This window comes from Myotis lucifugus, unplaced genomic scaffold (assembly GCF_000147115.1).
Source record: "Myotis lucifugus unplaced genomic scaffold, Myoluc2.0 scaffold_159, whole genome shotgun sequence".
NCBI classification, from domain to species: Eukaryota; Metazoa; Chordata; class Mammalia; order Chiroptera; family Vespertilionidae; genus Myotis; species Myotis lucifugus.
Window position 1 is genome coordinate 502,264 of NW_005871207.1, and position 26,932 is coordinate 529,195.

At 35.8% G+C, this 26,932-nt stretch overlaps 1 protein-coding gene across 1 annotated transcript in view; it reads right to left on the reverse strand.

The window, feature by feature from the left end:
* Positions 1 to 26,932, reverse strand: part of TECRL (trans-2,3-enoyl-CoA reductase like) — an 82,095-nt gene that overhangs the window by 26,339 nt on the left and 28,824 nt on the right. Inside the window, exons 2-4 of the mRNA XM_006095638.1 lie at positions 26,641 to 26,692; positions 8,902 to 8,946; positions 3,412 to 3,515 (exon numbers count right to left, since the gene is read on the reverse strand). Of these exons, the coding sequence (XP_006095700.1) occupies positions 3,412 to 3,515; positions 8,902 to 8,946; positions 26,641 to 26,692 (201 nt within the window). The remainder of the gene's footprint in view (positions 1 to 3,411; positions 3,516 to 8,901; positions 8,947 to 26,640; positions 26,693 to 26,932) is intronic.

Sequence of the window (26,932 nt, forward strand, 5' to 3'; positions counted from 1 at the left end):
GAAGCCAAGGTTCCCCACCTGCTGCGCCCGGCTCTGAGCCTGAAAGCCACAGCTCCGAAATGCAACTATATTTCAATTATAGAAGCAAAACAAACCCCAGAACCCTGCTTTCAGACAGCCTGGCATCGGAGCTGGAGCTGCAACAAAGTTTCAATTACAGAAGGTAAATAAATCCCAGAATAAAAAAGAAAAAGAAAAAAAGGAGAGACTGGGTGCTTCAGTTGCAGGCTTGGCCAACCTGAAAACAGCCATCAGCCCCTCATCCAGGCTGGACAGGCACCCTAGTGGGAACCCCCACCCTGAAGGGGGTGTGGGCAGCCTGAAAACAGCCATCAGCCTCTCATCCAGGCTGGCCAGGCACCCCAGTGGGGACCCCCACCCTGAAGGGGGTGCGAGCTGCCTGAAAACATCCCTCAGCCCCTCATCGAGGCTGGCCAGGCACCCCAGTGGGACCCCCACCATGAAGGGGGTGCGAGCTGCCTGAAAACATCCCTCAGCCCCTCATCCAGACTGGCCAGGCACCCCAGTGGGACCCCCACCCTAAAGGGGGTGCGGGCAGCCAGAAAACAGCCATCAACCCCTCACCCAGGCTGGCCAGGCACCCAAGCAGGACCCCCACCCTGACCCAGGACACCCTTCAGGTCAAACCAGCTGGCCCCCACCCATGCACCAGGCCTCTATCCTATATAGTAAAAGGGTAATATGCAAACTGACCCTAACAGCAGAAAGACTAGGAATGACTGGTCACTATGACATACACTGACCACCAGGGGGCAGACGCTCAATGCAGGAGTTGCCCTCTGGTGGTCAGGGCGCTCTCACATGGGAGGAGCTCTGCTCAGCCACAAGCCAGGCTGATGGCTGCCAGTACAGCAGTGGTGGTGGGACCCTCTCCTGCCTCCTCAGCAGCGCTAAGGATGTCCGACTGCAGCTTAGGCCTGCTCCCCGCTGGCAAGTGGACATCTCCTGGGCTGCCGGGCTGCCAGAGGGATGTCTGATTGCCATCTAGGCCCAATCCCCTGGGGAGTGGGCCTAAGCCAGCAGGTGGTCATCACCTGAGGGGTCCCAGACTGAGAGAGGGCACAGGCCGACTGAGGGGTCCCCCCCTCCCCCCCGAGTACACAAATTTTTGTGCACCGGGCCTCTAGTTATTAAATAAAAAAGAGCTGAGTATTGATACTTAAAACAACCAGATGGTTCCCAAGGTATATACTTCTAGAAAAATAAACATCAACCTCAAAAAACTGATTCTGTTTATATAGCTTTCACCACATGACAAAAATATAGAGATGCAGATTGGTGGTTGCTCCAGGGTAGGGAAGAGAGTGTGTGAACATACATTGGGTGACATGTAGGAGTCCTTTGTGGGCATGGACAAATTCTGTATCTGGTATTGCTGGTATATACATGAATCTATGCAACAAATTGCATATAGCAATATGAATGAATGTACAATGATGAAAACTGTAAGATCTTTAGTCTAGTCTAGTTATTAGCATTTATATAGAGGAGTTTATAATATTAACCTGTTCTCCTAAGTCTTTCAATAAGTGTAATTTTCTCAATAATCCTGTGACAACACACTCTTACTTGATACAAAATATTAAGTGTTATTATTGACCTTGCTAAATTAAAGAGATTGTTTCTAAAAAACAAAAACAAAAAACTTCACTATGATAATGCTTCTATTCTAAGAGTGCATGTTAATATTTTATAAATAAGCAAGAATGTTATGTGTGATAAAGTATTTCTTTTATTTATAATTTAGTTGATATAAAGCGGAGGTAATGTGCATATTTTTAGCAGTTAATAGGAGTGACTCATTTGGAGGAAAAGGTTATGTGAACGATAGGATTGATTTAAAAATATCTAGTCTATTTCCAGAGTTCTCTCTGTCACCTAAATGACTCTCCTCTCAGATAGGCCATAATTTTCTAGTAGCATTTTCATAGAATTCTACCTTACCACTTTTTCTCCTCAGTGCTTATCCAAAGGTGCAGCTGGGGTTTCTAATGAACTCACAGTTAATGCCACTTACTCTGTCGACAACTTCTGTAGACAGAATTCCCTTTTCATCATAAATGTAGACAAAGACTCTGAATGTTTTAACCTTTGCAGATCAAAATCTGCTTTTCAAAATCTCTTTTAGCAAACATCTGTGGATACCACATTTAAGTATTAAACCCTTTGCTTACCCAATGCCTTTGTCAATAGATTGTTTTATAAACATTATAATACACTTCATAAAGACTCAATATTCTAAACTCAGTTTTTAGTGCATCAAACTAATATGCAAAAGCTCAAAAAACTTTGGAAACTAAAGTAACAAAAAAGTGAATGTATATGTAACATATATAATATGCAGGAAGATTATATATGTTAAAGGAGAAATTGTTAGAAAAATAGAGAATGAGACAGTATTTTAATGAATGAACACAAACTTGAATTTCCCTTTTTGAGAATTAAATAATAATGCAAAAAATATTTTGTTTGTAATAATTTAAAAATTGATTGCTGTTAGATAAAAGGAAAACTCAAAGCAGTATAGATGATAAACTTGATTGCTAATGCTGGCAAAAAGGAAAGCCATTTTGAATAGAAATGATTAAAAGTGTAATCACATCACAGATATCTAACAGAATACAATCAGAAAAAAATCTTTAAAGTCTAAACAATATAAATAAGTTTTATTTAACTGAAAAATATAATGATTGCATTATTCTTTGTATATCAGTGTCAAAAGTATTTATTAGATTAAACATTTCATTGCCTCTGTTTCTAAATATCACAAGTACTTCTTGTTACTGAATGTATTCCATTACTCATGAATAGCACAAAACTTGTGAACTGCTGTCAAGTATTTTCTGTTTCTGAGTCCTCCAAGTCTTTTAGTGTAGTCTGCATTCTTTTAATGACTTGGAGATAATCACTACCACTTTGAAAGCTTCTCCTCCAAGTAGAGCCCAAACAACATCCAAAGAAGTCTTACTACTTTACTCTTAGTTTCCAAAATGCCCGCCCCCTGTTAGACCATTTCTACTGAATATTTTATCTCCCTTCTTTCCAATGTCAGAAAGGATCTTCTTTATCACCACTCCTAGAAAGAAAGCTGAATAAATACCATTTAAACTGACAAGGCATAGAGGGAGCAGAAATGAGGCCATCAGTCACTGGATAGTCTAACATATAAAAAGAAATTTATCTTCCTTCTTTCAATTGTTCCTTCTTCCATTGTTCCAATTCTTGTATGGAATGTTAGCCACTGCTCATAGTAAATACGGACAATTTAACACACCATTCAGGACAATATTTTGTTTCACTATAAATTATTTGACAGAAATATTTCACATCAGCAAATATTTCACATCATAATGTGGGGGCATTTACATTGCATTTTAAACTGATACTTACTGTAGTCCATCTGACCTGCCGACCTAGGTCTGTAAAATAGAGTGTGACAATGGAGGATGCTGCAACACTTTGAATGGTTATGTAGTCCTTCAGAAAAGGCCCACCTTAAATAATAAGAAATATTATTTTAATACAATTTCAAAGCAAAGTGATAAATTTTATGAGCAACCAACAAAATCTAAGATGAATTTAACACAGAAATCATGATGTATAGTATATTTTTGAAGTGAAATAAAATGTGAATATACCCATTTTATAAAATATATCTAGCAAATTTGCAAATGCACAGTAATTTTCCAATGCTATCTAAACATAGTAGACTGCCAATATCTAATATCCTATTGTGTTCTAAGAAAATGTAACATTAGACAATGTCATGATAAAATATAAGGTACTTTTAAAGTATAATTTTGGGTGTCAGTACATAAACATCTCAATTGTTCTCTAAATGATTTTATTCTAGGATAAATTATTTGGGGTAAAATGATTTCAATGGTTATTGCAAAGCACCAGGGGAGTGGCAGGGTTTACCTTCTAAAAAGACCACAGTGGATACTGTGTGAAAAAGAGAAGAAAAGAGCAAGGAGATTATTTAGGAGGAACTTAGAATGTGTCAAGAGGTGAATAATGTTTGTTTGGATTAAAGTGGCAGTTGTGTAAATGTTAAAAATTCACCAGTCACAGATATATTTTAAACATAGAGTAGATTTAACTTGAGAAGAAAAGATTCATGAGATACTGGCCTTAGATATTTGGCCTCAGCACTAAGGTGCATTGCAACCTCATTAACTGACATGAAAAAGATTGAGAAAGGAGCAGGATTTGTGGGTGAAAATTAAGATTTTAGTTAGGGTGTGTTAAGTGTGTGATAACGATTAGACATTTAAGTGGGAGCTGTCCAGTAGGCAGTTGGATAGATGTTTCTATAGGTACTTGAAAATCATTAAAATTTAAAATCATGAGGCTTGATGAGGTTATTTATGTATTCAGTTTTAAAAGAAGACAATGGAAACAAAGACAGAACTTTCTAGCACTCCAGAATTTCAAAGTAGTTAGAGAAATATACAGCAAAGGTTATTGAGCAGAGAATCCAGCCACATTGTGTCTTCAAGCTAATAAATTAGTGTTATTTTAAGCTGCTAAATTTGTGATAATTTGTTGCACATGATTGGAAGCATGTATCAAGGTAAAGACTTTGGTATCCAAATGGTCAGCAATGTTGGTGTGACAATCACGTATAACAACATGGTATGTTAATAATGTAAAAAGAAAGAATTCTGATGGCATTTCATTCCTTGAAAGTGTACTGAAAACATCTTTCCAACATGGCCCTGTGGACATCCTTGGGGAGGCGATCAGTTTCTACTCTTTTATCTATTTTTTGCTAACTTCAAGGAACAGAGTGCTGTCATTATGTTTTAAAATGTGGTTCCATCAAATGATATGTCAATAAAACAACCTGATAGAATCCAGACATATCATTAACTAGAGGCCTAGTGCACGAATTAGTGCACAGGTGGGGTCCCTCGGCTTGGCTGGCAATTGGGGCCGATGGAGGCCATCTTGCGCAGTTCTGATCAGGGCCGATCGGGCAGGCCAGGCCGGGATAGAGACCGCAGGAGGTTGGCCAGCCACGGGAGATTGGCTGTGGGAGTGCACTGACCACCAGGGAGAAGCTCCTGTGTTGAGTGACTGCCCCCTGGTGGTCAGTAAGTGTCATAGCTATGGGCCGGTCGTCTGGTCGTCGGGTCATAATGGTCGTGTAGGCATATATATATATATATATATATATATATATATATATGTGTGTGTGTGTGTGTGTGTGTGTGTGTGTGTGTGTATATATATATATTTATTACCACTCTTAGACTCAGTTATCAGGGACCCCTGTCTTTGGTGTTCCATGCCTATGTCCTTTTCCAAAGGGAGAGGAATATGTGGGGTCAAGAGAACATGTCTAATGTGAGCCCATACCATTATTTCTTATGTCACTTCAGCCAATTAAGGCCCTTGTGTTTTCTGCATAAGTTAACTCAAGCAATACATCTTCCATGGGCATTTCCTCTCAATAAGGGTCCAGATACTAAGGTGTATGCCTCTGAGCCTAAGGGTTTGTCAAAGCTGTTATATAAAGGGTGTGGATGGTTGGAGCAGTGATAGGAAGACATGGGCCAACTTTACCCATGCTTCACCTTTCTATTGTCGAAAGCCAATGATTGCAGGAATCAGAAATTCAACCCTCTACTTCCAGGACATTATGAAGTCCTGATAATTAATGAAGTGAGAAGGGAGCACACATTTGAGTCCAGTTTGTATGACAGATTTATTGCAACCATGGCTGCGATTCTTCACAATTTCCATATCCATCAACTTACAATATGACTCTTAATTCCTCCTAATAAGAATTGGTGTCTATTTCCTCACCCTTTGAATATGGGCTAGACTAGTGACTTGCTCTAGCACACAGAATGCAAGGCAAGGAATCAGATGCCAGTTCCAAACTTGGGCCTCAGGAATTCTCGAGTGCTTGTGCTTATTTGTTTATACCCCTGACTCCACCATGACAACAACTTCATAACACTCTCCTGAAGCATGAGAGACCACATAGAACTAGAGCAGTGGTTGCAATTGTGAATATCCTAGAACAATCAGTCCCCAACAATTCATCAACTGATTACAGCTGCATGACTACTAGTAAGCCTAGCCAAGTAAGGCCAACTCATCTACCCAAGCTCAGCAGAGCCATTAAACTCAATAAATGTTTGTTGTTTACCCCATAAAAATCAATGCTTACAATTTATTTATGTTTTAGTGAAGAGTTTTGTGTGGGGAAACTGTAAAAGACTAAATTCACATGATATCATTGTTTGTAGTATAATCATTCTGGCAAATATATTCTGTTATATATGTAAATATTCATGCCTTGAATAATTTTGCTGTTAAGTGTTTTTTTCTGAATATTATAACTGTGTTTATAATTATAACTATGATTGTTAAAGCATCTACCATGTGCAAATCATAACAACAGTGTTTTATAAATAAAATCTTACAAAAAATAAGTTAGGTTCTTTATCAGCTCCACTTTACAAAAAAGATTCTGTAGATAGGTAAGCAGAGAGTCAGGTTTAAAATTCTGAGTTACCCCAAATAAACTCTTCTTTGAACCATAGTATGCTTATCTTACTAAGTTAATTGACTCTTTTTTTTTCTTTTTTAATACATCATCACATTCATATCCAAGGACACTTGGCTGTATTTCATTCAGATCACATACTGGTACACTCAACTAGGTAAATAAATATGTGGGGCAAGTAAAAAGTTCACATTTACCAGGAATTTTGAACTAACACATATTTCCCAGTCCCTTATAGTGTCTTTCAAATTGCAATTACATTTGACATTGATGTCTGTGACATTCTCAGAGTCTTCTTTATATGAGTCAATTTCAGAAAATACTACTCCTATTTCATTTTCTGTTATTTCACAATCCATGTGTTGAAAGGCATTTATGTGCCTGGCACATACTAGGCCCTGCAAAGACAAAAATAAACAAGACAATGATTTCCCTTTTAAACTCTGGCCAGAGGAGAATTTGTCTTGAACATTTGAACTTGGAAGAATTCGAGACTATCAAGAACATGTGATTCTAACATGGATTTGTTTTCAAGATAGAGGTCTCAGGCAAAGGAGGAATGTCTACCATAGCAATGAGAACAACTGCAACATCTGAGAGAGATGCAAGGAAGTCATTATGTGTTCATATGTGGATATGTTATCTGAAAAATGATAGTCCAAATACTTAAAAAGCACCAGAAAAAAATGCAGTTCACCATTGCATTGAAAAATTTAGAGATTGGAATTTCTTAAGATGCCCCTTATTATTATGGACTTTGATTAAGTATTCCTCTAAAATTTACAATCTATCCACAACTTTTATTTAACAAATCAAATTTCAGGGGCTTGTTAGTCCAATGTCAATAACAGTGATTCTTAGCAGGACTCATTTTTAACTATTAAATTTTTGTAAATTTTTAAAATAGAGAATAGGAATTGAAACTTAAAGCTTAATAAATGATATAATAATCCCCCTGTAATTTAATTGGTTCTGCTCCTGTTTACTTCACGTATCATGGTTTAATATAGCAAAAACTGGAAAAAAAAGATAAAGAGATAACCTGTATTCCTGAGAACATAATAGAAGGCAGAAGCATCTATATATATAAAAGGCTAATATTCTAAGTGTCCTCCAACTGTCTGACTGGTCACTATGATATGCACTGACCACCAGGGGGCGGACACTCAATGCAGGAGCTGTCGTAATGTATGCTGGCCATTTACAAAGAAACGACATCGCAGACCTGGCGCTGACAAAGCAACACTCAGCTTCCCCCAAGTGGGGCACAGGCCCCGCCACCACCCTGGAGCAATACCCCACCAAATCACAGTCAATGTTGCTGAGACCCATGGCACAAAATGCGGCCCCCAGCCCAGCCCAGCCCAGAAATGGTCACTGTGGGTGCTGGGTAATGATGTCACATAGCAACGCCCAGCTTCCTCTCCCTAGTGACTAGCCTCCTTGCAGTTTCTTTAGCTCAGGAACACGACTTGCTTTATAGCCAGGTGCAAATATTTTACACTTTAAGCAAATGTCTATGAAGTGTTTTCCTGTGCCTCATTTCATTTGATCCTCACAGAGGTCCTGGAGTAGGTAGATAGGAGACTTGGTAGAATCCTATTTTCTTTTCATTAGCCAGAAAACGGAGATTTAGAAAGTTTAGAAATTTGACCCAACTGAAAAGAAGGAAGAAATGGTAGACTTGAAAATGACTTCGGGTTTTCTCACTGTGCAGAATATAGTCAAACACTGCTGCAGTTAAATATTTCACCCTTTGTTCTCCCTGCATGATCTACAATAATAATCTGCTTTGTGTTGATATTTACTGCTGTGTTGCTGACAATTACCTGAAAGAGAAGTTGGGGTGCTTCATTGTGCTGGAAAAAGTTTAGCTACATCAGAAAGCAGGTCTAATTAAGCAAATTTATCTATATATATAAAGCTCTCACTGGCACCAATAGCACGCCTATGTTTCCATTTGTCATTGTCGATCATGAATTTGGTTGACACTTCTATTATAGAGAAAGGGTGAATAGCAATATTAAAATATTTCTTATAATTAATTTTCTTTCAAAGTGCACAAATCCATGCACCGGGCCTCTATTAGATCAATAAAAGCTTTAGAGACAGAAAGATATTAGTTCAGATCCTGCCTCCAATACACTACTGACAGTGAGTGGCAAAGTTATCTCTTTGAGACTAAAATTCCTCATTCATAAAAGTTGAGCACTGGCATGTTGGAAGGATCATATGTAATAATATATTTATGGCATTTACTACAATGCTTGCCATTTAAAGAGTGATGAATATGAGCTATTGATGACAAAAAAGGGATTCCAGATTAAATGAATACATAAGTGAAAGTTGGCTCTTACCATGTTCTAGCTGCAGGCCAATTCGGGAAGGGCACCACTTAGGATCTATTAAATGAAAAATAACATTTAACTGTCAGTACAAATGTAAAACACATTTTAAAATCTAGAAATTTTCATTGGAAGACAGATTCGATTTTAGGTTGTGAGTAAAATGGTTATCTATTGTCAGAAATGGAAATAGTGGTTAGCCTTGCAGGGTGCTGAGAAGAAAGCAAGACGGAAGCTTAAGGGGTGGTGATTTTCTGCTTTCAGATCTAGGGACTGGGTATGTAGATGCATCCATTCTGTGGACATGTACAAGGTATGTGATCTATGTATGACTTGTGCACTTTGTACAAGTTATTCTTCAGTAAATAGCCTAAACATCTTCATTTAAAACTGGAAGACTTGCCCCAGCCTGGTGGATCAGTTGGTTGGAGTGTCATCCCATACACCAAAAAGGTTGTGGGTTTTATTCCCAGTAAGGGAACACTTAAGTTGTGGGTTCAATCCCTGGTCAAGGCGAGTAGAGGAGGCAACTGATCAATGTTTCTCTCTCTCTCTGCCTCTCTCTCTCTCTCTCTCTCTCTCTCTCTCGTTAATCCTCACCCGAGGTTATTTTTCCATTGATTTTTAGGGAGAGTGGAAGAGAGAGGGAAAGACAGACAGAAACATTGATGTGAGAGAAATACTTCAATTGGTTGTCTCCTGCAGGAGCCTGGTCCAGGGCCCGGCCCAGGGAGGAGCTTGCAACCAAGGTACTTGCCCTTGACTGGAATCTAACTTGGGACCCTCTGGTCCTCAGGCCAACACTCTATCCTCTGAGCCAAACCAGCTATTTGGCTTCCTCTCTCTTTTTAAAATTAATAAACATATCCCTGGGTGAAGATAAAAAAAATGGAGGACTTTGAGCTCATGTAAAATGTATTTAATATTGGCATGTGAAAGTGGGTTACTGTCTCTATTAAGAGTAGGGCACTTTATCTGAATAATATGTATTATTGACTTTTAATATTACGGGCATATTGATCATAGTAGAGACATCACTTTAGTGTCTCCTACTTATACTACCATTAAGAATAAATAGATTACTAAAGAATTCTATCTGGATAAGAAAATCAAAATCTTCATTATATACTGCCATACTAAAATTACCAGAATATAATTCTTTTCTTCTAAAATGAATTCTAAGTTATTTTAAAGTCTATTGAAAATTTAATTCTTGACTATGTGATCCACTTTTAAACAAAGAAACTTGATAAATAATAAATTAAGAGTATTATTAAAGAAATATCCCGCAATTATTTTGTTTTTAAAACATTACTTTTTAAAGTGTCCAGTAAGAATGATGATAATGTGACATAACTAGACTATTACAATCAATTCTCTCTAAATTTACTGCAAAAAGACAATTTATAAATGGAAGTACTAATGATAAAATAACTCATAAGTCAAAAATTATAAGCACTAGTAAAAAGCTATTTAGGATTATATGTAAACAAAATTTACATATAATATATAATAGCATGGCAAATGAAGAAGGCATACATGTTTAACTCTGGCATTTCATTTTTTTAAATTAGAAAATATGCAGATAAAGGCACATTATTTTTATTTTTTATTTACTAATACAATTGTTATTATTTATATAACCATTTGCTGTTCTGGAATATATGCTAATATTATTTGTTGAAAAATATTTAAAAATAGCTACCTTATTACTCATAGTGAAAATCTATTTCCAAAAAAGATATAATGCAAATAAATTCAAGAAAGACTTCTATAGTTTTAATTGAGTTTCCCATCTTGGGTATTGGAAGAAATACAAAGCTTATGAGAATCCAGTTATATTGGACAAATAGTCATTGAGCACCTGTGATTAATGTACATAAGCTATCATATTCTGACCATCCCAATAATATTCATGTAAGACATCATTTTCAGTACTGCTTTATGATGCCTTTAATGGTGGAAATGTCAATGTAAAACTAAATCTATAATTCTAAGCAAATATATATGTCTATGAACCACATAAGTGAATACTGACAGAATCCACAATGATGATGAATAATTAGAACTTAGAAGCTCTAAACACATTCAGGAAAATCCATGTCTTTCCAATTCTTTCAACATGGCTAAACTATAAAACTACTTATGAAATACACTTGGCATTTATAGGTTGTAATCTTTGAACACTGTATGCTAGTGAAAGAGAGTTATTAACTGCCTATGTTAGCCTTTAGATTCATTTCGGTTATTTTTAATTCCCTCAGTTATCTTTTAAAAGAACAAAATATACATCATCTGAAAAGTTCTGTACTTGTTGGAGATAGCATAAGCTAGAAGAATGGTGGGGAAAAAGACTATAAAGGTTAAAAGACATAGGTTACAAAAGGATTTTTAGCAGCATGAGTAGAAGATTATTTATAATGTTGAGTTTATAGAACTTGAAAAACTGTCTGACAGCTGAATTATGATTATGTAGTAGATCTAATTGTCCAGGATCTTAAATTATCTAAGATGCTGAACTTGATTTGTATAACTCTTATCATATTTTAGCCAAGCTTTAGAGTTATTTTCCTTAATAAGTGGAATTGTTCATATCAATATATAATAACTTTCTAAATATGTAATGTATCCATGTAATTCAAATATATTTATTTTAAAAAGGTGGAATTTTCCAAACTATTGGTTGTGACCCTTTAGTAAGTTAAAAAATGTAATCAGTATGTTATTCTCAACATTATGGAGAGAAGGGGAGGGGAGGGGAGGGGAGAGGGGAGGGGAAAGGGGAGGGTTGAGGAAGGGAGGAGAGGAGAGAAGAGGAGAGGAGAGGAGGGGAGGGGAGGGGAGGGGAGGGGAGGGGAGGGGAGGGGAGGGGGAGAGGAGAGGAGAGGAGAGGAGAGGAGAGGAGAGGAGAGGAGAGGAGAGGAGAGGAGAGGAGAGGAGAGGAGAGGAGAGGAAGAATAGACTGGAGTAGAAATGGATTGTCATAGTGTCATAGCACTGGATGCAACACACTAGAATAAATTCTATTAAATTCTATTTAGATAGGTTAAGTATTGTTTTTTGAACTTTTGTTTCAATAGTTTCAATATTTTGTTCTTATAAGACTAGTACTCTCGATCAGAATAAAAAATTTTAATTCCATGTATCTAAAAATACATTTTTAAAATGTCCTGAAGCTATTTATTATACAGCTTTTACATAAAAAATTTATCCTCAGTGATTTAATGAAATCCTGTAACATAAAATAGATTTAAAGGGTTTAAATATTTTACTTCTTCAAAAAGATTTAAAATTTTGAATTATTAAGGAAGAGGGCAATGATATAAATTATATTAGATTTAAATCATCTAAAATATGTTATAAGCCAGATTTGCTTAAGTACATAGGCCAGATGCCTGCCCTTGTTTTCTTTTAACCTAAGAGCATGTTAAGGCTATCATTTTTATTATGATTAGTGCTTCTTCTATAGGAAATTGGTCAACAGTACACATTTTAACTTAAATGCACAACTTGTATTTTCAGACGTCCAATTTTAGATATGATAAAAGTTGGCAATAGACAAGTGAAATATTGTATTCTTGACTTAATGGTGGCAATGCAGATATAGAGCCAATTAGTAATCAAAACATATAGACCAATATTTATAAAGATGAAGTTACTTAGTGAGGATATAATTTGTAAGATAATTGCTAATTCTTGATTATAATATGAAATCTATGCTTCATATTATTACTGAAATAAGAGACATAAAAATAGTGGAGGCATTTTTCAGAAATAATAACCTTGATTACCTAGAACCTTGAATTCCTCAGTTAAGACTCTGTAAAACTAGCTCCTAGTCCCTACCTTTTCTTGGTATCACCAATTCTACTAGGAAGGATAAGTACTAAGAGCTGTTAAGAGTCAGTTATAAAAAATAGTCATGAGGATATAAAGTAGATCATAGGAAATATAGTCAGTAATATTGCAATAAGTATGAATTATATCAGATGGGTACTAGACTTATCAGGGTGATCATCCAATCTAATAATAGAGAAACATGGTAATTAGCCATACCTCCGCTACCCTTCCCATTGGCTAATCAGGGCGATATGCAAATTAACTGCCAACCAAGGTGGCGGCCGGCAGCCAGGCAGCTTGAAGCTAACAGGAGGCTTGCTTGCTTCAGTGACGGAGGAAGCCAACGTTCCCCGCCTGCGGCTGCCGGCCTCTGAGCTTGCAGTTTGAAACATTGTTACAAATATAGAAGCTAAACAAAACCCCAGAAACCTGCTTTCAGCCAGCCGGGATCTCAGAGCTGGAGTTGAAACAGTGTTTCGATTATAGAACCCAAACAAACCAGATACCTGCTTTCAGCAGCCGAGGCCTCAGAGCTGGAGCCAAGCCTCAGAGCTAAAGCTGGCACAGAATAAAAAAAATAAAGAAAAAAAGGAGCGGTTGGGAGCTTCAGTCACCCGCCAGCCTGAAAACGGCCCACAGCCCCTCACCCAGACTGGCCAGGCACCCCAGTGGGGACTCCCACCCTGATCCAGGACACCCAGCCAGCCCCCACCCGTGCACCAGGCCTCTATCCTATATAGTAAAAGGGTAATATGCCACCCAGCACCGGGATCAGTGGAGCCGCGAGGCCTCCTGCACCGGATCAACGTGACGGGGGCAGCGCCCAAACCCCCTGATTTGCCTGCGGCTCTGTGTGTGACAGGCCGCGGGGCCACAACCTCCCTATCGGCCCTATCGGCCCTGCTCTGTTCGTGACAGGAGAAGGTGCCCCAACCCCCTGATCAGCCCTGCTCTGTGCCTGATAGGGGGGAGCTCCCCAACCCCCTGAACGCCCTGGGGCTCTGTGTGTGACAGGGTGTGGCACCCCAACCCCCCTCCCCCACGGGCCCTGCTCTGTGTGTGACAGGGTAGAGCCATAACCTCCCCATCGGCCCTTCCCTGAGTGTGACAGTTGCGGTGCTCCAACCCCCTGATCGGCCCTGCTCTTTGGGTGATAGAGGGCAGTGCCCCAACCCCCTGATCTGCCCTACTCTGTATGTGACAGGGGGCGGTGCCCCAACTCCCCTATTGGCCCTACTCTGTGCATGACAGGGGGGAGCTCCTCAACCCTCTGATCGGCCCTGCTCTGTTCATGACAGGGGGGAGCTCCCCAACCCCCTGATCGACCTTGCTCTGTGCGTGACAGGGTATGGAGCCCCAACCCCCCTGATGGGCCCTGCTCTATGAGTGACAGGGGGCAGCACCCCAACCCCCTGATCGGCCCTGCCTTGTGCGTGACAAGGGGTGGCGCCTCAACCTCCCCATCAAGCCTGCCTTGAGTGTGACAGAGGGCGGTGCCCCAACCCCCCAATCGGCCCTACCCTGAGCGTGACTGAGGGTGGCATCGCAACCTCCCGATCTTCCCTGCTCTGTGCATGACAGGGGGTGGCGCCCCAACTCCCCAATTGGCCCTGCTCTGAGCCCAACCAGGGGCTGCACCTAGGGATTGGGCCTGCCCTCTGCCACCCGGGAGCGGGCCTAAGCCAGCAGGTCGTTATCTCCCAAGGGGTCCCAGACTGCGAGAGGGCACAGGCCGGGCTGAGGGACCCCCTCTCGCCCCCGAGTGCACAAATTTTTGTGCACCGGGCCTCTAGTAAGTTATATAAATGTCTAATCACTATGTTGTACCCTTGAAACTAATATAATATTATATGTCACCTGTAATTTAAAAAAAAATAATTGAACAAAAGACATTACTTAATTTAAATGATGGAATATTTATAATGAACCATAGAGAAAGAAATTGGTGACCAATTTTTATTATTTACAATCTGAGCTGTCTGTAGCTGGTGTGGTAAGATGGGATGAAGTGTAAATAGAAACAGAATATAGTTCTGAAAAGTATGCTATGCAGAGCTGGCTCTATTCAAGAGTTTAGTAGAAAAAACACAAAACAATGTTCTATAAGTTTCTACATGGCTTAGTTCAATTTCTCAAGATTCCAGAAATTCATGTAGGTGAAATAAGCGACATGTGGTGTCTTTGAAGGAAAATGTAAAAGAAGGACATTATTATTTAAAGTACCAAATCTTATACCCAGTAGACCCTTTCTATTAGTGGATGAACATCTAATGGATAGATTTTGAGAAAAACAAATTGATTATGGTCCTAGCAGATGAGATAAACAAAACAATGTTAAGCAAAGAAACATATGTATATGTGGATAATTTTATATAAAATAATAATGCAGATAATGATACCAGGTAATTTGTATTAATATACACAAATAAATAAGGTGCTGGACAATAATAATGTACACTGGAAGGTGTTTGGGTTTAAAGTATTCTGCATGTAGAAAGAATATTTCTGTATGTAGGAAGAAAATAGAAATAGGGGTGAATCTTAGATTTTTGATAAACATGATGTTAAATTACACAGTTTTATTAATAAAATTTCATACTTCTATGAAGCCAAACTTTTCTTAATAGCTTCTACCAATTTTCCTTGCTTTGTTATCCAAAGATATATACAACTTTCTCCTTTTCTGTCAGGGAAGGACTTGCTCCAATAGGAAGTTCTCATGTGTACAAACAAAATTCAGGGGCAGGAAGTATTAACCAGGTGAAGGGATGGTAGACAGGAACATAATGGCATGACAGAATGCCTGTGCACTTTGCATTAGCACTTTGGTTATATTGCTTCATTAGTTACTACAGTATTGTTTTACTGTTTCCAAATATTAAAATCCTAAAAGTCTTTAAAAAAGGGCAGGCACATGAATTCTGTTTCTTTTATCTTAAGAAAAAAACATCAAATATTATTATACAAAACTCTGCCTTAATGTACTAAAATACTTGCTGCTGATTTAATATTGTTAAATCAGTTGTTTTATTTGTTAGAAATGATTCACTTACCGCATTACTGCACTGGAACTAAATGAACCATTTTATTCTCTATAAACCGTTTCTCTGCAGTCTTAAAAATGCCACCTACATATAATTAAGTGATCTAGCTAAGATGAATTCAAGAAAGCCAGTAAGGCATGATATGTATGATAGTGTTTATGCATCTGAAAAATGAGAACTGTTTCCAATACCATACCCAACAACAACAACAAAAGTTTTAACACTCAAAGCAGCACCCAACATGTATAATTTTGCTGACCTTGGGAAGAAAATGCATCTGCTAGAGTTTACTCTTACGAAGCACTCAAGCAAGAAAAACAGAGTGCTATAGCACTGTATAATCAGGGACCGCAAAGCAAGGCTTCTGCAGGAAAACAGACGTGCTTCTAAAAATGGAAAATTTTAAAGCTGTATGAACCAATATCCAAAAAAGTATGAAAATGAGAGGCATAAAGTAACAAGCCAATTTCACAAATATATTTAGTAAAATACAAGACACAAAGCAAAAATAATCTGGAACAAAAAGAAGAGCATACAGAGTACAACCTTACTATGTCTTTATCTTCACTGGCTTAAGTTTATAATCAGGTTGCTCATCTAATTGCCCACCATAGTCCTAGGGAACTACTGGGATTGATCATAATGCCTATATTGCCATTTACATAGGACACCATTAGCTGTCCAAGTCTCCCAGACCATCCATCATCACCAAGACACTTCTCCCAATATTACTTTATACTTCACTGTCCAAATCTCCATGCTTTCTAAGGCTTCCCGAATGTACTTTACAGCAGGAACTTCTATATCAATTATATCAATTATCACTGAATAGTTTGGGTTTTTTTTGTGTTTCTTTTATGTTCCCACCAGGATAAATACCCACATACACACATTATGAGGACCATATGTGCCATAAGGAACTTGAACGTGATACTGGAGGTAGTAGGGAGATAGGGATAGGATACAGAGCAGGTCAATATATGAGAAAATGTATCAAACAGGAGACTATTATAAGAATTTAAAATTTCAAATATTTGAAGTATGGTTGTGAGATTTCAGATTACCAACTTTATAGAATTGGTAATATTTTTAATAGTAGTCATTTAGTTAATAGTCAGAGACCCTTTTCAAATAACAATATTGTGACACACTATTTAAGAATTTTAATAAAAATGCTTATAATATGGCTACCTTATATACATACTTACACAGCCCTATACATACACAATTACTTGTTCTTATAAATAAGATATTTCATTTATTCTGGGATTAGACAAGTTTATATTAATTTGTCATTTTCCAAACCCAACAGCTTCAAATACAAAACAAGATGTCGGGGTGAATATGGTTTCTCACTATCACAATACTTTAAATACTAATAAATCCAAACACAGTTTTCAGGGAAGGCAGATAAACAGTTCTGATGTTGAAAATCTTCCACATGAACCCTCGGGCATAGTTTTTTTAATCCTCACAGGAGGATATTTTTCCATTGAGTTTTAGAGAGAGTGGAAGAGAGAGGGAAAGACAGAGAGAAATATCCACATGAGAGCAACACGTTGATTGGTTGCCTCCTGCACGAGGCCTGACCAGGGCCCCTGGCCAGGGAGGAGCCTGCAACCCAGGTAACTGCCATTGACCTGAATCTAACCAGGGACACTTCAGTGCACAGGCTGGCTAGGGCAACCCTCAGGCATTTTAATGGTACTTGCACACTGCAAGATAATTCATTGTGAAATACATTTTCCTATTTATTTTCTCAAGAGTTACTTCATTTCAATTTTCACCAATGCTTAGAATTTGGAAAAGAAACTGGAATGTTTTCACAATGAATCTATTACTGCAGCTTTGTGAGTCAAATCCTAATGAATTCTGCAAAGGTGTTTGAAAGATCTATCAGATATTGAGATGCCACATTGGCTGTTTAATATACAGTCACAAATTCTGGGAAGGAGACAGTTTTGATTTTTCATTCATTAGTGATACTTTCTAAATCATGGAAATTATTGAGAGCACACACAGAGAAAAAAAAGTGAGAATAAAACATAAATCAACATTTTTAAAGATTTGAGGATAAAAATACTTTTATATAGGCTAAAGAAAATACAAAATGAATAATTAATTAATTTAGATCTATAAAATTTAGTTTTCCAGCCAAATTGGGAAAGTGTGTCTGTGATGTGTACATTAATTTATAAAGACTTTATACGTATAACAATGAAAACAACTAAATGGACAAATATGTGGGTAAAGACAATGAACAGGCAATTTCCAGAAATATACTTATAAATCACAATTAAGAGTATGAAAAAAGTAATTCACCAGTGATGCAATAAATTGAATCTAATACTAAATGAAATCTTTTTTCCACTCATCATTATAAAAATTAAGTTGTTATATTGAGTGTTATTGAAGAAAAGGAATAAAAAGACATCCTGAAGTAAACTAGGAAGAAATTTAGCAATACATGTTAGGATTTCAAATGGGCTTATCCTATATAATAAACAGGTAATATGCAAATTGACCATCACACCCTCACACAAGATGGCTGCCCCCATGTGGTCAAAGTTGGCTAGCAGGGGAGGGCAGTTGTGGGTGATCAAGCCAGCAGGGGAGGGCAGTTAGGGGTGACCAGGCCAGCAGGGGAGGACACTTGGAGGCGACTGGGCCTGCAGGGGAGGGCAGTTTGGGGCTACTGGGCTGGCAGGGGAGGGTAGTTGGGGGAAATTGGGCTGGCAAGGGAGCAGTTAGGCATTGATCAGGCTAGCAGGGGAGTGTTTAGGGGGTGATCAGGCTGGCAGGCAGAAGCGGTTAGGGGCAATCAGGCAGGCAGGCAGGCCCAAACTGGCAGTTGGACATCCCCTGAGGGGTCCCAGATTAGAGAGGGTGCAAGCTGGGCTGAGGGACACCTCCCCCCCAGTGTATAAATTTTATGCACTGGGCCTCTAGTTCTTAATAAAAGCTTTTTTAAAAAAATATTCTTACAAATACAGTTAAATAAGTTCACAAACATATATTTTTCTGGTGAATACCACAATGCATAGTACACAGTAAATGTTCCATAAGTATTTTTTTAATATTCACCAAATATTGTTGAATAAATAAGCATATAGTACTTTATGATAGAAGCAATTAAAGTATGTGTCCAGAGAATGTGTATTACAAACCCAAGCAAAAGTATACTATATTTCCAGTAATATTTATCATGTAGATAAATACATTTTTACACAAAAATACATCAAGAAAATGTGTTTATAGGGAAATCTATTAGAGAATAATTATTAAAATATGTAAAATTGTGTATATAGGAACACAGAGGTATCTCCAGAGGTATTTCCACATTGGTGAAAATGTTAATAATTGGTGGATAATGTTTTATTTTTTATCAGTTTTTGCATTTTAGAAATTTATCTTGAGCCCTGGTCAGATAGCTGTTATTAGAGCGTTGTTCCAATATTCCGACATTACAGTTTAATTCCTGAACAGGGCACATATAATAAGCAACAAATGAATACATAAATAAGTAGAAAAATACATTGATGTCACTCTCTCTCTCTCTCCCCCTCTTTAAAAATCATATGTAAAAGCTGAAAATAGAAATTAATCTTGTATTATATTATAGTAAAGAGTGAAGTTATTATCTTGCAAAAAGAATAATTTATTTAATCTAATGTTGTGCCAACAACTTATATACAAGTCAAAAAAATCATACATGAAAATGGGGCATTGGCACACTACTATCTTTTGGAATTATAGAAAATAGTGTGATATAATTAAGCATGTCTGGATTTAGCAATGAGATTATTTGTATTTTTAAGAAATTTATAATAGGACCTGAGTAACTATTTGAATATAAACTTGTTTGTAAAATATAAAAATGATGTTTTTTACTTACTAGGTGAAAACAGATAACCTTCTTTATGACATCTTCTTACAATAATGCAGTCATTAAAGCATTTTAAAAGCTCATGTGCTTGCTTTTAGATTGTTTACTTAGAATTGCACTGTGATGCATTTTGTGTCTTTCTGAAAATTTCCTTAAGGAAGAAAATCTCAGAGAAGAGAGGAGACTAATGCTGCTTCAAGCTACATCTTAATAGGCTTTCTTGCCTTTTTATATTACTCATCATACATCATGTCCATAATCCTGCTAATGAATGAAGTTAAATCAGAAACAGTAGCTGCCAAAATAAAAATATATAAAAAAAGAAAAAAAATGAATATTTATTAAAGTTTGAGATATGATCTTTGTACCAGTGGTTTTAGTGCTCTGTGTGCTTCCTAAAATCATATTATTGCGACTACTAGAGGCCTGGTGCATGAATTCATGCACAGATGGGGTCCCTCAGCCTGGCCGATGATCGAGGCCTATCGGGAGGTTGGCCAGCTGCGGGAGGTTGGCTGTGGGTGTGCACTGACCACCAGGGGGAAGCTCCTGCATTGAGCGTCTACCCCCTGGTGTTCAGTGCGTGTCATAGCGACTGGTCGACTGGTCAGTCTGTTTGTTCAGGTCGTTCAGTCGTAATGGTCGCTTAGGTTTTTATATATATAGATTCCTTTTTACAATATGATAGCCAGTCCTCACTCTCCAGTCATCTATCTCCCCTAGAAATTTAAATGTTGTCACACAGTCACATACTCAAATATAAAGTGGAAATCAATCATTTGCTATAGATAGACTATCTGCTCTAATATTTGAAAAATGTATAATGTACATATTTGTTCAAGTTTAAATGTTGCTAACCCAACCATTTTGATGCTTGAGGATTATGAAACAAAATTATTTTATTGAATCAGGCTTGGGTAACATTACAATGTCATAAAAGGTGATCAAAATAACCCTGACATTGCACAGCAATTCACAGGTTTAAATGCTTTGTGCCATGAGGGACAAAACAATTTACAGACAGGATAACACCTCATGCATTGTAGGAATTGCTATTAGTTATGACAGTTTTATTACATGAACCTTGACTATCAAAACAACTGACCTTTCCTAACAGTTTGATCTCATAAGATTCTGTAAACAATCATATATCATATATCGTATAGGTAAATAGAATCCTCAACACTTCTCTGAGTATCCAATGACATTAAGTATACAGCAATGTAAATATGAGCAATATTCTAAAGTCATAACAGTGAAAGGAAGTACATTTTCAATACTGGGATACTAATATGTGCCAGTGGTTTATATTGTGATTTAGATTAAAGGCATAAAGAAAACACTGGCTTAAGTAAGAAATTTAAGGGATATAATTAAGGCAGTTAAGAAGACTTGGAGAAAACAAAATTATATTATCCTATATTATTCTATACATCTTTAGCTAAATTTCAAAATAGAAAACATTAATGAAATATAGTAAGATACTATGTTATGAACACTGCATTATAATGAATTTCCCTGTAAATTATTGACAAAGCTCATAATTCCTTTTGCCAAATGAACTATTAGAGAATGTTAGCTACTTCCTGAGTTACAAACAAAGGGCTTTTTCTAAGAAAATCATTCTGCCACCTCTTTCTGTGGTTGCATTTATCATTTTTTGAGCTTCTTTTGTTGAGAGATCAGGAAATTCTGCAGGCTGGTCCAGGAGGCTCCTTTTAAATTGCCTACAGAATAGTCATTATTCTATACTATATATGATAAATCCTTCTAGTCTGTTATCTTTGTTTTGAGTTACTCTCCTGGAACCTTTCAAAGTTTACCATTGTTTATATTTTTACTGGCTTTTTGGCAAGATTTATATGCATTTCAACTGTCATAATAAATTATATATGCCTTCATGTGGCTAAAACTATATTCGCTCTACTAATTTCATTGTTCTTTCTCTTGCTTTCTTCCCAAGGCTTTCCTGGGAACTGCAGAGACACGTACTCCAATAGATTAAAAACATTGAAATGGTTTATGGTGTTGTCAACCAATAGGCAACACACAAGCCATAGGCAAAATGATTTTTCTTTTCTTTCAGAAACTTTTATGACAGTTAATGCACAAATTACACTTTACCTTATTGTCATCCTTTTTTAACTTAAGTTCATACACTATTCTCAGATTAGTCTCACAAGAGAAATTTCATTAGAACTTTCTAGTCATATTTGCATTATTTGTTTTTAAATTCTCACCCAAGAACATGTTCATTGATGTGAGAGAAACATTGATTGCTTGCCTCACATATATACCCCAACCAGAGATCGAACTTGTAACCTGAGTATATGCCCTCACTGGGAATCAAACCCTAGAGCTTTTGGTGTATGGAATGGCGCTCCAACCAACTGAGCCATACAATTCAGGGCTAACACTGGGTTTTAATTATAATTACAGAACTTAGCTCTACTAAACAAACAATCATATTCATAATAGCTAGTTGGTAGCTAGTTTCTTTTTTGAGATTATGCATAGCATTGGAATACCATTCAGGGTACCATGATATGATAGCCAAACACCTATAACAATAAAATCAATAGTTTTAAAAAATTAGCAAAAATTTAATTTAAAAAAGCTATGTGAATGAAATTCTACCTTTAAACAACTTAGTGCAACGGCAATATTATGCATTTTCTGTTACAGATTCCTTAGATGACAAGAGTAAAGACCCAGTTTCTAAAGAGTATATTCATTCCAACTTTGCTTGGAAAATCTTTATTTTTATTAGTATAGCTTCTATTTTATCAGTGCAAACTATCCCATCATTCATCCCTCTCTTTAGAGGTTTAGATTATAAAAATTTAAATAATTTTAAATATGATAAAGCATAGAGAAATAACTTCTAACATGCAGGTAGAATTTTTTCACTAGAATTCATTTGTTATTTTGGCAAACATTTTGATTTTTGATCAATTAAATCGACAAAGTAGAATATACCATGACAGATTTAAATTATTATGTACATATACAGTTTTTGGAAGATTAAATGAGATGAGGGGAAATAGGTGAAAGTAATACATTTGTGTGTGTGTGTGTGTGTGTATAATTTATAGTTTAATAGGTGTCTCTTTATGAAAACCATTGCTCTTTCTGGTTTCCCTTAAGAGCTAATATTGTAATTGCATTTTCCTCCTGTATTTACTTACCCATCTCTTTGCTGGTGTTACCAGGGTAATCTAAAAAATGACTCATAATGAAGCAGAACTGAAAAATTATAAATCTTGGAAGAACCTAAGAAAGTCATTGTTTAAGACAAGAAAAATCAAGGTAAAAAAGTTCCAAAATAAAACTAAGAAAAATGTAAAGCTGGCAGAAGTCAGAGAAATAGTAGGCAGACAAGAAATCAAGATCAGTGAGAACACCTAAGGGAACAAAGGCCAGAGATAAAAGACATGTAAGGAGCATTCTTCCCTCAGAAAACCAGTCTTCTGATAGTTATTTTTTTCTTTCAAGGTTACAAGTCTTATTATAACTCCAGGGCTTGGAAATAAACAGCATCATAAATGTCATTATATATATATATATATATATATATATATACACACACAATTTGTCATCAGAAGGTAAAGAAGTCTATAAAAAAACCTAACAGTTGTAGTTAGATAAATATAACTATATGTAAAATATATATTATTATTTTTTAAATATTTTTATAAATGTAAATAAAGTATTCAATGTTACATGGTCTTAAAATATGCTAAAGATATAAAATATGAAGGCAATCAGTATATAACTTTAAAATCTGTATGTACAGTCACATCATGTTAGTATTAACTTTTTTTTTTTTTGGTTTCCTTTTCTGATTTGGAAAACATATTAAACACAATGTCCAATTTAATTAACTTTGAGATCATTCCCTGTAATATAATACAAGCAAAAAAATGTTTTTGTGTCTATATTTTATATAGTTTGAAGATCAATACATGTTTAAAGTATACTATAAATGCAACATTTTCTGAAAATAATTTTTCTGTAAGTGATGGATATATTTTCAAAATAAAGGTACTTTTGGAAAAATGAATAAAGTTATAATTTATAGAAAGTGTTTAAAGTTTAAAACTGTGCTTTGGCCGAACCGGTTTGGCTCAGTGGATAGAGCGTTGGCCTGTGGACTCAAGGGTCCCGGCTTTGATTCCGGTCAAGAGCATGTACCTTGGTTGCGGGCACATCCCCACTGGGGGGCGTACAGGAGGCAGCTGATCAATCTCTCTCATCGATGTTTCTAGCTCTCTATCCCTCTCCCTTCTTCTCTGTAAAAAATCAATAAAAATATTTTTAAAAATTCTTAAAAAAAAACAAACCAAAAAAAACCTGTGCTTTGAAAAGTAAAATAATAGTTGTCAAGAAATCCCTAAGCCTTGATATATATAATTAGCTATTAAAACTAACCATATTATTGTCATTATCCAATTTTCCACTTCTGAAACTGGACACTTCTAAGATTTTTACATAAACTACCTAACTTCACTTGTCTAATTACTAAAAATGGGCTCTGGAAGACATGAATATAAAACTTCTGACTCTACAACTTTAAGATTCCATGTAATTATTTTGTGTCTATATGTACAACTATCACTGAGCAGTCATAGAATCACACATCAAGGTGACTGCTCATTCTTTTTATACATATATTAGCCTTTGATTCATTTCATCATTTTCAGAAAAATATAGAAATAATGCATTTCTTATATTGTCATATTAATTTAAATGCAAACATTCTCTTGAATCTTTTACTTTATAGAAAAAAGTAATTTTCAGATATCTTCTCACTGATTATTACAACCTGAATTTTCTGATACCATTTTATAAGGAAAAAAATATCTAAGTCATTCCAAAGATGCCAATTCAATTACTACTTTAATGAAAACTATATTTTATGCAAAAAATATAACTCAAATCAAATGCATTTAGGATGTAAATAAACTGGAAATAATCATGGTTACATTGGTTCACATGGATTATGTTATAAAATATAAATTTGGAGTTTGAAAAAAATTTCAATAATTTATAAAATATTCCATGATGCACACATGATTTGATTGCTAAAAATAGAGTTAATCCATGGCAGATCTGTTGTTTTGACCTCTTATCTTCTTTTGTCCTTTTTTCTTATAATCTCTTTCTTATTCTCTTCTGCATATTCAAATCTTATATGTCCTTATGGTAAAATATCAGGACTCAACTTCTGTATGAATTTAAGCGTATTTCAGATCATTCTGTTCCAACCTGTTTATGCTTTCTATTCCTATCAAAAATACTAAATCATTTTCTCCCCAATGTTTATTAGTTTTAGATACACTGACTATTTTAACTATCTTCCTCATGAGGCTATTTTTTTGAAGGCTAACAGGGATATCTTCTACTGTCATTTAATCACTATACCTAATATAATGTCATATATGCAGCAAGTATTTAGTAAAGATCTATTTTTTTCCTAAAGAAATAATGAAAATAATAAAGACAATTATATCTATTTTACTCTAAATACCTGTTTTACCCTAAATACCTTAAACAACTTAATGTTCTAATTTGTGAGCCTTAGGAATATTTTCAGAAAATAAACATGTTCAACTAAATCCAAAGGATTAAAAATGCAGTATATACATTCAATGGAACATTATTCAGCCTTAAAAAGGAAGGGAGTTCTACACAAGCTACAGCATGGATGAACCTTGAGGACATCAAGCTCAGTGAAATAAGCTGGTCAAAAAGAAAAAAACTAAAACAAATACAGTCTAATTCCACTTATCTGAAGTATCTAAAGTAATCAAATTCATAGAAATAGAAAGGAGAATGATGGTTACCCGGGATTGGGGAGTAAGAAATGGGAGTTATTGTTCAATGGCTACAGAGTTTCATATCTGCAAGATGAAAAAGTTCTGTATATATTTTATAACAATGTAAATTTAGTTAATGCTATTAAACCATAAACTTAAAATGGTATGTGGTATTGTTTACGAAGATAAAAATACATGAAAAAAGAAAAGAAAATTCTCCCTAGCAAAACCCATAGATTGTAGAACACCAAGGATGGACTCATATGTTAACTATGGACATTGGATCAGAACAATGTGTCAATGTAGATTACTAGGTTGCAAAAAATGTACAACTCTGATATAGAATACTAATAGTGGGGGAGGCTATGCATATATGAGGAGAGAGGGTAAATGGGAACTTTATTTTCTGTCATTTTGCTATGAACCTATCAAATTGTTCTAAAAATGCTAATTGAAAAATTCTTCCTAGCAATTACAGTTTCAGTATGTTTATGAGTAAACTTTGTTAAAATGTTTTGAAAATAAAATTTGAATTTATACAAACTTCATATAAATATTTCAAGTAGATAATAATGAGCTCTCTTAATGTTTAGCTATTAATAAAATTAAATAATATAATTTAAATGTATAAATAATTCTTATGTGGAAGCAATTTGACAACAATAAATACAAAACAGGGTAAAAAACTTTGATTAAAATGTTGCTTAAATATAAAGAAATACTTAGCATTGATTAATACTTTGTATACTTTGTATTGATTAATGCTGTTAGAACGAAAATTGTTCAAATATTAGCTGGAAAACAGTTTTGTGAAAAAGAAGAATAATGAGGATTAAAGCATCAAGATTAAGATGCAAGAATGTTCATGGTCAAGAGAAATCTATAATAATAAAAGTGTGATATGCTAATTACACCGGACAGCTGAACTACCTTCCAGACGACCTTCTGGACAAAGCTGGGGTTTCGAGAGCCAAGCTCCTTGCACAGATTTCGTGCATCGAACCTCTAGTTTAGCATAATATTATTTCTGAGTTCCATGCTAAGATATGGTTTCCATACATTCTTTCCATCATAATATTGAACTTATTCTTACAGATAATTTTGAACCAATTTTATAAAAATAAGTCTATAATATAAATTCTAATGTATATATAAAACTTACATGTTTTATGAAACTTTTGTTTAATATCATGAATAGTAGACGTTTGCATCATCTGCAAAGGAAAAGAAAATAGAGAAAATTACTGTAAGGAAAAGGTGTTTATCTGTTTGCTGTATATTTAGTAAGGAAACACAATTTAATATGTTTGAAGTGTAAAGTTATTACAAAATAGTCTATTCATTTTGTTTAACTTTTTAGTCATTGTTGCTTTGACAACTTGAAATATACTATATATATATACATATACATATATATATATATATATATATATATATATATATATATACACTAG